The sequence below is a fragment of the Sapajus apella genome, unplaced genomic scaffold (genome assembly GCF_009761245.1).
Source record: "Sapajus apella isolate SASKATOON/1434 unplaced genomic scaffold, GSC_monkey_1.0 scaffold14, whole genome shotgun sequence".
Taxonomy (NCBI): Eukaryota; Metazoa; Chordata; class Mammalia; order Primates; family Cebidae; genus Sapajus; species Sapajus apella.
The window spans coordinates 14,887,413-14,900,679 of NW_022436954.1; the positions used below are offsets into that span (position 1 = coordinate 14,887,413).

Consider the following 13,267-nt stretch of genomic DNA (forward strand, 5'->3'; position numbering starts at 1 on the left):
GCAAAAAACATTTAGAAGACACTAATGCTCAGTATGTTTTAGTTAATATTATCAATATTATAACCATGAGTAGTATGTTAACATAAATACCATATTTTGTGCAATATAAATATCATCATGTTAACATAACTATTAACAGTCTCTAATATTGCTGCCTTATCTGAAAAATTGATGAAATAATACCAACTACCTAGGATGAAATAAATGTTCACTGGAATCATGTGTGCAAAGTACTACTATGTCTTGTGCAAGGCAATTAACTATTAAAGGGCATATGATATTTGCTATTATAAAGTTAGATTTCAACAATAAGCATTATGAATTCTTTTAGTAGCTCTTATATCCTTTTTTTACATTTCTGTCACCAACTCCCAGTTACTTCTTATGTCAAGTACTCTAAATACTCTGCCCACTGGGATTCCTTTCTCTGGCTAACCTCAGCCCACTTCATCCAAGACACACAAAGACTTTTACTAGCAGGATATTCCAAGATTCCTACCCTTCAAATTCTTCTTTGTGTTCCCACTCATATTCACAGTAACCTACCAATGTTCCCTGTTTCCTAAAGAATAAAGGGCAAATTCCTTAGCTTTACAACCATGGCCTTTAAATTCATCATCAATCTCCCTTTTCAGGTTTAGCTGCTGCTGTGTATCCAATCTGCTACTTCAAATCAGACTGTTAGGCATCCCAGATGATTGAGTAACCGACTACATCCTGACTTTGCTCACAAGAGTTCCTCATGGCTATACTCTTAACAGAGTCTTCACCAAGTAATCTTCAAGAACTGAGAAACTGAAAATTTATTAACGCCTCAAGAAAAACCTTATAAGAATTTACAGTTCAATACAATTCAAGCATTTATTATTTGTTAAAATGGAGATGTGTAATAAATTCCAAGTTTTATTAATAAAAAATTTTTTTCAGGTAATGTAATTAATCATCACATGAAATACATGGAGAATAGGAATAATGTGACAGAGTTTGTTCTACTGGGGCTTACAGAGAATCCAAAGTTGCAGAAAATCACATTTGTTGTGTTTTTTGTCATCTACATCATCACTGTGGTGGGAAATGTGCTCATTGTGGTCACCATCACTGCCAGCCCATCATTGGGGTCCCCCATGTACTTTTTCCTGGCCTATCTCTCCTTTATTGATGCCTGCTATTCCTCTGTAAATACCCCTAAGCTAATCACAGATTCACTCTATGAAAAGAAGACCATCCTATTCAACGGATGCATGACTCAAGTCTTTGGAGAACATTTCTTCGGAGGTGCGGAGGGCATCCTACTTACTGTGATGGCCTATGACCGCTATGTGGCCATCTGCAAGCCCCTGCGCTATATGACTATCATGAACCGGCGTGTGTGTGCCCTGCTAATGGGAGTGGTGTGGATGGGAGGCTTTCTTCATGCAACCATGCAGATCCTCTTCATCTTCCAATTACCTTTCTGTGGTCCTAATGTCATAGATCACTTTATGTGTGATCTGAACCCTTTGCTCAATCTTGCCTGCACTAACACCCACACTCTAGGACTCTTCGTTGCTGCCAACAGTGGATTCATCTGCTTGTTAAACTTTGTCCTCCTGCTGATCTCCTATGTGGTTATCTTGCGCTCCCTAAGGACCCACCGCTTGGAGGCAAGGCACAAAGCCCTCTCCACTTGTGTCTCCCACATCACAGTTGTTGTCTTATTCTTTGTGCCCTGCATATTTGTGTACATGAGACCTGCAGCTACTTTATCTGTTGATAAAGCAGTTGCTGTATTCTACACTATGATAACTCCTATGTTAAACCCCTTAATCTATACCTTGAGGAATGCTCAGATGAAAAATGCCATTCGGAAACTGTGTAGTAGAAAGGGCATTTCAGGTGACAAATAAATGTAACTAGGGCCCAACATTGATTCCATTTAGGAAAGGTCAAAAGGACATTTTAGATAACCGCAGTGGGGCAAATTGATTGGATAAAGAAAACAATGCCCGTATGATTCATAGATTCTGCATGGAAGGGTAGAGAAACAGCTCAAGGAAAGAGAGAAAACGACCCAGGACAACTCTGCCTATTTGGGAAATTCTACCAAGTTGGAGCTTGGTTTTACTAGCTTCATGTTCTATATAGATTCACAGGTTTTCCACTCACAAACAAAAGAAATAACAGAATATATTGGTATCTAGAAGTAATGTCTAGAACACTTCAAAGAGGTAAGCACTACTATTATCTTCACTTTACAAGTGAAGAAACTGACAGGAAAAGGAAGATATCAAAATAGATATATTAACGAGCCAGTAATCAAACTGTGACTGATGTTCCAGACCATACTCTTCACTGCTACGATATTCTGCCACAGAGTGATAATGAAAGGTCAGTTAATTATACTACTCACCATTCTGGAACCAGAGACTATGCTAGGCACATTGCATGTATTCATTTATTATCTAACTAAAAACATAAGAATTTGTATTAATCACTCTACTTTTTTATACATCATAATTGATGGTCATTTGTTTTCTGAAACATTAGGGTATCTAACCCCTTTAAGGCTGTAATAGCAGTGGGCCATTTAAACCCTCATGGGTAGGTAATGAAGTTTATATCATGTTTCCAAATGTCAGTGTAGGCTTCTGAATCACTTTGTATTGCTCATGTCACCCATGTTATGCAAAAACCCATCAGAAAGAGTGGTGACTCCAATAAAAGAGCATTTGAATTTCAGGCAGAAATTTCTATTAGTTAAATATACAATCATGTTCCATTAACTGCTTGCCTACTAGATAGCAATAATTGCCACAAGGTAGCACAATGTCTGGTACACAATAAACATCGAATGAATGAATAGAAGTATTAAAAAAGGTAAATGAATTCAACAAAATGTAGAGCTAAAAAAAAATAGTACTGGAGATGGAAATTCTTTCCTACCTGACTCAGGCACTAAGGAGAATTCTAACTGGACTTCTTAGGGGAACCACCTTTTGTTTTTACTCCTTATGCTGAAGAATGCAAAAGAAATAGAAGCAAATTCCTAGCATGTGAACAAGTAGTTAATCTTGAAATTTTCTGCTTTCAGCAATATTTTATTTTATGATTATGCACTATTTATGTTCTCTTTCTCTGTCAATCAGCTTGCTTTTTGGTAACATTTTATTATTAAAAGCTGTTTTGGGGAGGGGTCCAAGATCACCAATTAGAAGCAGCTGAGATCCGTGGCACTCACAGAGGGAAAAAAAGGACAAGTGAATACAGCACCTTCAACTGAAAGATTCGGGTACTCGCATTTGGGACTGATCAGGGAAACAACTCCAACCACAGAGAATGAAGAAAAGCAGTACAGGGGTATGGCCCACCGAGGAGCAACAGTGACCCAAGGGAACCCCCACAATGCGATGAGTGAATATGCAACCCCGGAAAACCATGCTTCTCCTATGGATCTTTGCAACCCGCAGATCAGGCAATCCCCTCGTGAGCCGAGACCACCAGGGCCTTGGGCCCTACACACAGAGCTGCGCAGAGTCAAAGAGCAGCTGCTCAGGCACACACAGAGACCCAGCAGCTTTACAAACTCTGGCCTGAGGGTCCCCAACAAACATGTCTGCAACTCAGGCAAGGTGGGAGGTCCCTGCATACCCCTAGGAAGGGGGCTGAATCCAGGAGGCCAAGCTGCCTGGATCTGTAGGCCCCACTCCCACAGCACCTCACAAGATAAAAACTGTTTTTATGACTATGTAGCTCTGTCTACACCCAAAGCCATTTCAGAATAAATATTCTTCATTCGTTCCTTCTATTTCTTGTTCATTGATTAACAACATTTTGAGCCCAAGGAATGCATCAGGTACACTGAAAATTGCTAGGGCATCCGTGGTGAATAAAGAGAAACCCAGGTCCTGCCTTCAGAGAGCTGAAGATTCATTAAGAAATGAGCGAAAGAGAAGACACACAGACCTGAGGGGTTATAAAAGGATTCCTAGATGAAAAGATATCAAAAATGGGACCAGAAGGATGAAAAGGACTCAGCAGGATGAATAGGAATGAAGCTGAGAGCAGTGCTTCTAGGAAAGAGAACACATAACAAAGGCCAGAAAATGAAAAGAGTATGCGGGAAACCTAGTCGGTACAATATGGCCATGATTAGTAATTCACCCATTCATTCAGCAATTATTTACTGAACCCCAACTGTGTGCCAGGCTCCATGCTAGACACTGAACTTATAAAATCTTGTAAACTGTAAGACATGAAGCTAGAGAGACAGGAAAAGAGAATATCAAGAGGGGTCTTATAGTTGTGTTAAGACTTAATGCTAAGGACCACGGGAGAAACAAGGAAGGTATTTTTAAGCTAGAGAGTGACGCAGTTAGATTTTAACTTTATAATGATAATCCTAACTACAGGATGTGAAATGGATTGAAGGATCAAGACTGGAAGCAGGAGAGCACCTAGGGGTTTTTGTCCTTATTTCAGTGTGAAAGGCTGGAGGCCTCAGTCCTGGTGTTGTCAGTGAGGACACAGAGCGTGGTAGACACTATTGTGTCCAACTCAAATCCCCTTCACCAGGCCAGTGCATGCATGCATGCCCCAGCTACTGTGGGCCTCAGCTGCTAAAAGCTCACAGCCTTACCCTTTCCTGGACAATTGCACCAGATAAAATGGGAGCTGCATCATTTGGGGTATTTTGTTCACCCTCCTCAGGCCCACCAGGGATGACTGACTGGAATCGGGTTCAAGAGGTTAGTTACTTTGTCTCAAGGTGAAAGCAGCTCTGTAGTATAATGTATACCTCAGAGCTCCCAGGGCTCCAGGCTAAAGGAAGACTAGTTGACAGCACATCCTTCCTTCCCCTGCTATAGAAGATTTCCTTCAATCTTTTCCCCTTATAGAGCACTTTTATTAAAATTCTCATATCTTCCGAATCTAGGGAAATCAAACTAATATGGAGAGATATAGAAGATTTCAAAGAATATTTTTGAACTCTAAACAAAAGAACTTGATATAGGATGAGATGAAAGAGAGAGAAGTCACGGATGAAACTTGGGCCCTGGCTTAGATCACTGGATGGCAGGGAGACAGAGAAGATTAATGAGGTTCCAAATATGTTGAATCATGTTCAAGTCTCAACGTAGTATTAAATATTACACACATAGGTGATCCTAGGACCTATCCTCAGAAATAAGACCTGGAGGCAAGGCATAGAGGCAGAATAGTGGTTGGCAGGGGTTGGAGGAATGGGCGTAATGGAGAGATGTTGGTCTAAAAGTGCCAAGTTTCAGTTCAACAAGATGAATAAAGCTCTGAAGATCAAATGTACAGCCCGGTGATTATAGTTAATATTAATAATGTAATGTATACTTGAAATTTACTAAGAGAATAGATCTTAAATCTTACCCCCCCAAAAAAAACTACCCATGTGAGGTGAGAGCTACGTCAACTAGCTTGATTGTGGTAATCATTTTACAGTGTACACGTATATCAAAACAGATTGCATACTTGAAATATATGCAATTTTTGTTTGTCAGTATTACTTCAATAAAGCAAAGAAATATTAGAAATTAAATTATGTGATATAATTATTTTATAATATGTAGTTGATTTTTTATTGTAAAGATACGAATACCTGTCTTATTATTCTAAGTGAAGTAACTCAGGAATGCAACACTAAACATCGTATGCTCTCACTGATATGTGGGAGCTAAGCTATGAAGATGCAAAGGCATAAGAATGATATAATAGACTTTGAGGACTTGTGGAGAAGAGTGGGAGGGGGTTGAGGGATAAAAGACAACAAGTCTGGTGCAATGCATACTGCTCCGGTGATAGGTGCACCAGGATCTCACAAAGCTCCACTAAAGAACTTACTCATGTAACCAAATACCACCTGCCTGTACCCCAATAACTTATGGCAAAAAAAATTTTTTAATACATGCAATAGATTATACCAAGAAAAAAAGATTCTACTATTTGTGATTAATATCTTTCTAAATCCAAACTGTTCATGAAAAGCATAATATGTTAAGTGTAGTTTGGCTTCTCTATGACAGTTGATGGAATTATTGATGCTAAGTCAAAGTACAGAAACATTCAGGAATGAGCTGGATATGGATGGTAGAGCTGGAAGTTGAGGCATGGTAGTCTGAGGAACACAGATTCAGGGATACAAAAGGGAATGGAGAATGAGTAAAGTCATCTTTACTAAGGCTGTTTATCTAATGATCATCTCTAAGGCCACCTGCATATGCTCAGTGGGGAACCCTTATGAAAGTTTTAACAAGCATTACCAGCTTCACTGACAACCTTTCTATTCAAACTGTCTGTTCATCTTTATTAATTTCTTCACTACTCTAGAATGAGTCAAAAGACACTCCAGAGTTGTGTCCCAGGGATCTCTCCTGGATCCGTCTTCTACCCACCATCTAAACTTACTTGGGTAGCTTGAGGCAGGTACCTGTCTTGGTGACTTACGTGTGATTTTGCCTTTCTGCCAGATTGAAATTTCAATCACCTTGTATATCAGTTCTGGTTTTGTCCTTGGATGCTATGATCTCAGATTTTCTCATAACTTTACCTTTCTACATATTCCTGTTCCCGTTCTCGTGCCAAAGTCTAATGCCTAGGGACCCACCATACACCTTTTGATAGGGGAGCAGAAACTAGATCTTTATGCTTTGAAGAGTAGTACAATTGCCAAATCATGAAAACTTACTTAAAAGTTTAAATAAGCCAGGCGCGGTGGCTCACACCTGTAATCCCAGCACTTTGGAAGGCCAAGGCAGACGGATCACTTGAGTTCAGGAATTTGAGACCAGCATGGCCAACATGGTAAAAACCCATCTCTACTAAAAATATATAAATTATCCAGGCATGGTGGCACACTCCTGTAGATCCAGCTACTGAGGAGGCTGAGGCAGGAGGATCGCTTGAACCCATGAGGCAGAGGTTACAGTGAGCTGAAATTGTGCCACTGCACTCCAGCCTAGGTGACAGAGTGAGACTCTGTCTCAAAAAAAAAAAAAAGTTTAAATAACAATGTTAAAATTTTTTCTATAAAACCACTTCTGAGTAATTGTTCATTCTCTGTCTATCTTCAGTGAAAGGATTAATCAGATTCCAGTGCATAACAGTAAAATTAAATGAAGTTATAACAGTTTATACAGAATCATTTAATAAATTGTGTTCATTTTTAGGCTTTACAATAAAAAAGATAGTTGCAGCTACCTACTACCAACAAAGTATGTAGAATAAGGAGCCATATGTCAGTTTATATCTCATTCCGCCACTAACTTGAGGTTTGGTCAAATCATGCAACATATATGCACATCAATATCCTGTAAAATGTATTATAAGAATTAAGGATAAAATTTGAGTGCTAGTTATCAATGTATTGCCTCTCAGCTCCAAATACAACCTTCATTGCCTGCTCCGTAATGAAAATAAGCCCTGTAAGAATTTATTCTCTGCACATAGTCTGCTTTGATGTTGTTTTGTCAGTATAGGGAATCGAAAGGGGCATGTCTTCCTGATTTAAATGTTTCTGTTTTCATCTTGCTGTATGTAGCTTCCAGTAGCATGTGTGTTTGGCTGGGCAGGGCAGGGGGAGAGAGAGACATTCAGAGGTGCTCACTTCCATTGAGTTTCACTGACAACTTCATGGACAATTTCTCATTGAGCTCCAGTGGTACCTCTTCAGGGAGAATCCAATGAATCACACAGATACTCCAGCAATCAGTTTTCCAAAACTGCCTATCTGTGATGGGGTAGCCTTGGTCCACCTACACCCCAGAGGGTTGTTTCCTGCTTACAGGTCCAGGCTACAGTTCCTCATTTACCAGCATCCCAATGGGAGGCTCCCAGCTGGCCAGTCCCAGACAACTTTCTTGTGTGTCAGCTTCTGTCCAGCTACCATGAACAAGTTCTGGCCCAAGACTACCCAGTGAACTTCTCCAGCATCCAATTGGCAACAACTACACTTTCTCCAAAATATTGGAATCTCAGCCTTAGGAAAGGAGCCCAGCTCCCAAATGTGTTCCTTTCTCTTTTTTTCAGATGGAATCTTGCTCTGTTGCCAGACTGGAGTACAGTGGCGCCATCTCAGCTCACTGCAAACTCCAACTGCCTGGTTCAAGTGATTCTCCTGCCTCAGCCTCCCAAGTAGCTGGGATTACCGGCACGTGCCACCATGCCCAGCTAATTTTCGTATTTTTAGTAGAGTCAAGGTTTTACCATGTTGGCCAGGATGGTCTTGATCTCCTGACCTTGTGATCCACTCACCTCAGCCTCCCAAAGTGCAGGGATTACAGGCGTGAACCACAGCACCCAGCCCTGAATGTGTTCCTTTCTTAGATACTCATCTCTCAGTCACAGGGCATTCTTTACTTCTTTATAGTTAATCCCTCATATAATTAATAATTTTATATAAATTTTCACTGCTCAAATCAGGGAAGTTGTGTGATCCCTAACCGATACAGTGTGGAAAAACTTAATATAATGCAACCTTGCAGGCATTTGATGAACAATACATCTTTTTACAATATGACCAATGTATAGTGACCAAGAAAATTTACAAAAGTGTGTATATATTAAGCCAGAGTCCAAAGCAAAGAAATATTATTAAACATGTAAATTTCAATAATCAGCAGTAACCAACAGCTCATTATACCATAAGATTGTTTCAACATCAATGTAATATTCTACATTTATACTTTTTAGCAACTAGAGATGTTTCAAATTTCCAGGCAATTGATGAATACATACTGATTAAAAAGCAATAGTGGGGATGACAGGAGTATGGAATAAGAGAACAGTAAGCTTTAAAGTCCAAACTTTTGCTTTACGTTTTAGGGACTATCTGCAACATCAGCCAAACCCTTGTTAGAGTCAATATATTCATCTACAAATCAAGAAGTTTACATACCTATTACCTCTGTGCTGAGTGCTCAACAGTCTTATTTAATCATTACCTGAAATCATTTTTTTCTCCAAAGCTTCCTTATTGCGCTCTTTACCTCAGCATTTCTGAGTGTGTAGATCAAAGGATTTAACATTGGGACCACCATAGTATAAAATACTGCAACAGCTTTATCAATGGGCAGAGTGGTCACTGGGCGCAGATACACAAACATACAGGGCACAAAGAATAAGACGACTACTGTGATGTGAGAGATACAGGTGGAGAGGGCTTTACGCCTCCCCTCCAAGCTATAGTTCTTTAAAGATCTCAAGATGATCACATAGGATACCACCAAGAGAAGGAAGTTTAATAAGCAGATGAACCCACTGTTGGAAGCAACAAAGAGACCAAGGGTATGAGTGTCCATGCAAACAAGTTTTAACAAAGGGTACAAGTCACACATGAAGTGGTCGATGACATTGGGGCCACAGAAGGGCAGCCATACTGTAAAGAGAATCTGAATAGTTGCATGGAGAAATCCTCCCATCCAGGAAACTGCCACAAGGAGAATGCACAGACTGTGGCTCATGATGGCTGTGTAGTGCAGAGGTTTGCAGATGGCCACATAGCGGTCATAGGCCATCACTGTCAGCAGGATGATCTCAGTAGCACCAAAAATGTGTTCTGCATAGGCTTGAGCCATACATCCATTAAAGGAGATGATTTTCTTCTCATGAAGGGAATCCACAATCAACTTAGGAGCTGAAGAAGAAGAATAAACTGTGTCTATCAAAGAAAGGTGGGTCAGGAAGAAGTACATGGGGGAGCCCAGAGCCTGGCTGGTGGTAATGGCAACCACAATGAGCAGATTGCCTGAAAGTGTTATCATGTACAGAACCAAAAATACTACAAACATGACTTTCTGCATTTTGGGGTTCTGTGTAAGACCTATTAAAATGAATTCAGTCACATTCCTTTTATTCTCCATCTATGTAGTGTGGGTGAGAAAACCTCCAGGAAGGAATATTTTACCCTTAGAAAAATGAAAGGAAAAAAAAGAAGCATGATATAATCAAATAGTCTGAAACCTTGCCTTTTCAGTATGCTGCCATCTCACAGATGATTCCTTCTTTTCCGAAAACTCCCTAGGAAGAGATACCTATAAACTTCTTTTCTTTTTTATTCCCCCAAACACATGATTTTTAAGATACCCGTAAACTTCTTTAGCTGACTTCTTAGTTTTTAATTAGCCTGACCTCAAAAATATTCTTAGAAGACATAGGACACACTGAAGAGAGAGATTTCAGTTCCTAGAGGGTAGTTGTTGCAAAACTTCACTTGGACATCAATATGATGAATTAATGCAGTCATTAGAGGTAATAGTTTGGGTGACTATAAGACTCTGAAATGTATATATGAAATGACATGAACTAAAAAAACCACAAAATAGTCTGTATATCTTAATTATAATTATGTAAGAATTCTATAGGTTAAAAGTTAGCGATAATAGTTATAGATTCAGTATTTTAAGATTATAGGTTTTATATGTATATGTTAATAAAATTTAAGTTCAAAAATTTCACTTATAAAATCTTACGTAGGTTTTGTTTTACCTATGTTAAAACATATGTGTACAAAAAGTTGATAAGGAAATAATATATTTAGGACATTTACTTCTGGATGTGAAGCTAAGGGTGATTTTTATTTCCTTATTTTTTTAGTATTTTCTATAGCTTGCATAATTAATTGTATAGTCAGAAAAGAAATACAGTTTCTATTTTTTTCTTGGAGTCCTGAGGCTGAAATCATGAATGTTTAAATTGAGCAGAATATGCAGAAAAACAAATATAGGGAATTATACATTGGTGCATGATGGGAATCCAGGAAATATCTGGATATAGTTGCTATAACGTGCTCATGAAATTTTTGTCACCAAGTCACCAAATGGACATAGGGAGAGAGCCTGACTGGACCCTAACTGCTCTGAGAGGATCAGGACCGAGGATAAGGCTGCCATGACTGCCCATAGACCTTTTAGAATCTTCCTAATATAATTTTTAGTCTACCAGTCAAAGATTTTTGATCTCTGGTTTTATACCATAGATACAATAGTCAATAAGCCAAATCTGAATAATCAATGATAATCTGTTTAATACATAGTCCATTTTCATTTACTTAATGAAGAACGTACATTTCATTCAATTAACTTTAAGACAGTACTTAAAACTAAGTTTTACTATTATTAATTCTCACTTTTTCCTAGATTTCAATTTTTTTTTAATCTTTATGTGATCTTAAAGCACAAAGGCAGTGACGGCTAAGATGAATTGCCCCTGTTACATATAGGTATGACACCTGATGAGGTGCATGAAAAGGTAACATCTTTCTGATGATCCCGCAAATGCTTCACTGAGAAGCTGGCCTAAGAGCTCCAAGCTCCAGGATCATGGTCTCCCTTCTGGATAGCCCAGTGCTCCAGAGAATCCTTTCAGGCACAGGAACTCTTGAGAATAAGGTTGAATGCACTTCTAATTGCCAACTTTTCCCTAGAGGAGATGGCCTTTGAGAGAGCCAACAATCAACTAATGTTTGTAGAACTTCCTGAAGATCTACGTCAAAGGTTAAACTTCCTTATCAAAACTAGACAGAAAACCCCAAACTTGACTCATTCATTTTCATTATTTCACGTAGTAGTTCAATATTTTGCATATCTTGAAGTAATTAGAATATATTTAAAGAACAGTTCTTTTTTGTAATTTTCATCTCCTTCCTATTTCCCTACAGACCACAAACATACAAACAGAACAACTCAGTCTCATGTCAAAATTGACGTCTTTAATGTTCACTGTTAATTGGGAGACTCAAGCACAGGATCAGTTTCTTTTTCTGTCCTAGTCCAAATACCAATAGTGTGCCAAATACCAATCCTCTAATACCCATATTTTTACAGAAATTAGAAATGGAGAAAAGTGTCAACCTAGAAGAAAGACCTTGATATCCCATAAAAGGGCCCTCAGACTGCAATTGAGATGTCAGGACATAAACCAACTTCTTCCCAAACAGAGAAACTTTTGTTAGTTTTTAAATTTCATGTACTCATTTTGAAATGCAAACTTTTACTATAACTCTGCTTTTCCCCATTCTTACTTTCTAGCATGCAGAGATTTATTTTTACACTCTGTACTTCCTACAATAATTGTTCATTTTATTGAGTGCTTGCCATATACTTGGTGCTACAGCAAATGCTTTACATGCATTTTTTCACTTAATTCTCACAACAATGAAGTTGGTACACAATTATCCATATTTTAAAGAAAAGTAAACTGTGATGAAAAGAAAAACAGCTTACCCAAAATTATAGTTTAAAAAAGAAAAGAGAGAAGACTGTATTCAAGCATAAGATGTCTGCCTCTAGCTCTTCAGCACTTAACCAGTGCTTCTCTAGTATCAGTCCAGTTTACTTCTGGGACTCAGCAGTGCCAGAGTTTGGACAAGTGGACTAGTACCCAAAGCTATCATCTGTGGCCATAAGAAATTAGTGGCATTCCTTTTGCTAAGCTAAGAAATGCAGAGTCAGATGTAATGAGTTCAAGGGTCCAACTGGACAAGACTCTAGAATTGTTACACATTAAAAATCCTCAGGCATCTTGCATTGCATCAACTTGTCTGTACTTTAAAGATGAAGAAACTGAAGTCTCAAGAGGTAACGTCCAAGAAAACACAGCTAATTTATTTGTGACAGAGAATAATAAGAAAGTCCAGGTCTAATAACGCCGGCCCAACACAGTGAGGTTTTTCCATCACATCTGGCTTTCCTTAACATACCTTAATACGAGTGTAGACAAGGAAAAAGTCACCCTACAGTGACAAAATTAACTTTCATGTCTTATCTTTTCCAATACCTGTCTTGATTGTGTAAGAAAGAGGGCTAAGTCTGAGTTCAGAGATGCAGAAATTCAGCCATGAGACTACATCCATTGTAAAAGAAACAAGTTCTCACTTGGTTAAAACACTATTTGAGAACACATGAATAGAATCAAAATAAAAAATACCCCTAAGCCTGCAGTTTAACATAGATTCCCAATTACAGCAGAGGGTACACTCTTTACTTGCAGAACGTGTATTTTAATGCACTTGCCTTTTGGATTCCAGTCTTAGAGCTGAAATTTTTCTTTGAAAAACAGAATCCAAATTCTCTCCTTCTCTTCCCTCCCATACTGACCTGTCCTGAGCTCAGGGATGGTCACACACCCTGTCAGCTCTACTTTATATTTGTCTGTCTTTATTTTCAGTTGTTTCTCACACCTCCTCCTACTAGTACAAGGTGAAATTTTACGTCTTTTTCATCCCTGGAGACTTTCAAAGTTATAGTATTATTTCAAGGAAATG

At 38.7% G+C, this 13,267-nt stretch overlaps 2 protein-coding genes across 2 annotated transcripts; one reads left to right on the top strand and one right to left on the bottom strand.

Moving 5' to 3' along the window:
• The first annotated feature begins 956 nt into the window (after positions 1–956).
• On the top strand, positions 957–1,886 carry LOC116554468 (olfactory receptor 4C46). The gene has a single exon (XM_032282435.1). The coding sequence runs from the start codon at positions 957–959 to the stop codon at positions 1,884–1,886; it is 930 nt and encodes a 309-aa protein (XP_032138326.1).
• Positions 1,887–8,572: 6,686 nt separating this feature from the next.
• Positions 8,573–9,894, bottom strand: LOC116554469 (olfactory receptor 4C12). The gene has a single exon (XM_032282436.1). The coding sequence runs from the start codon at positions 9,864–9,866 to the stop codon at positions 8,955–8,957; it is 912 nt and encodes a 303-aa protein (XP_032138327.1). The 5' UTR covers positions 9,867–9,894; the 3' UTR covers positions 8,573–8,954.
• Positions 9,895–13,267: the final 3,373 nt, after the last annotated feature.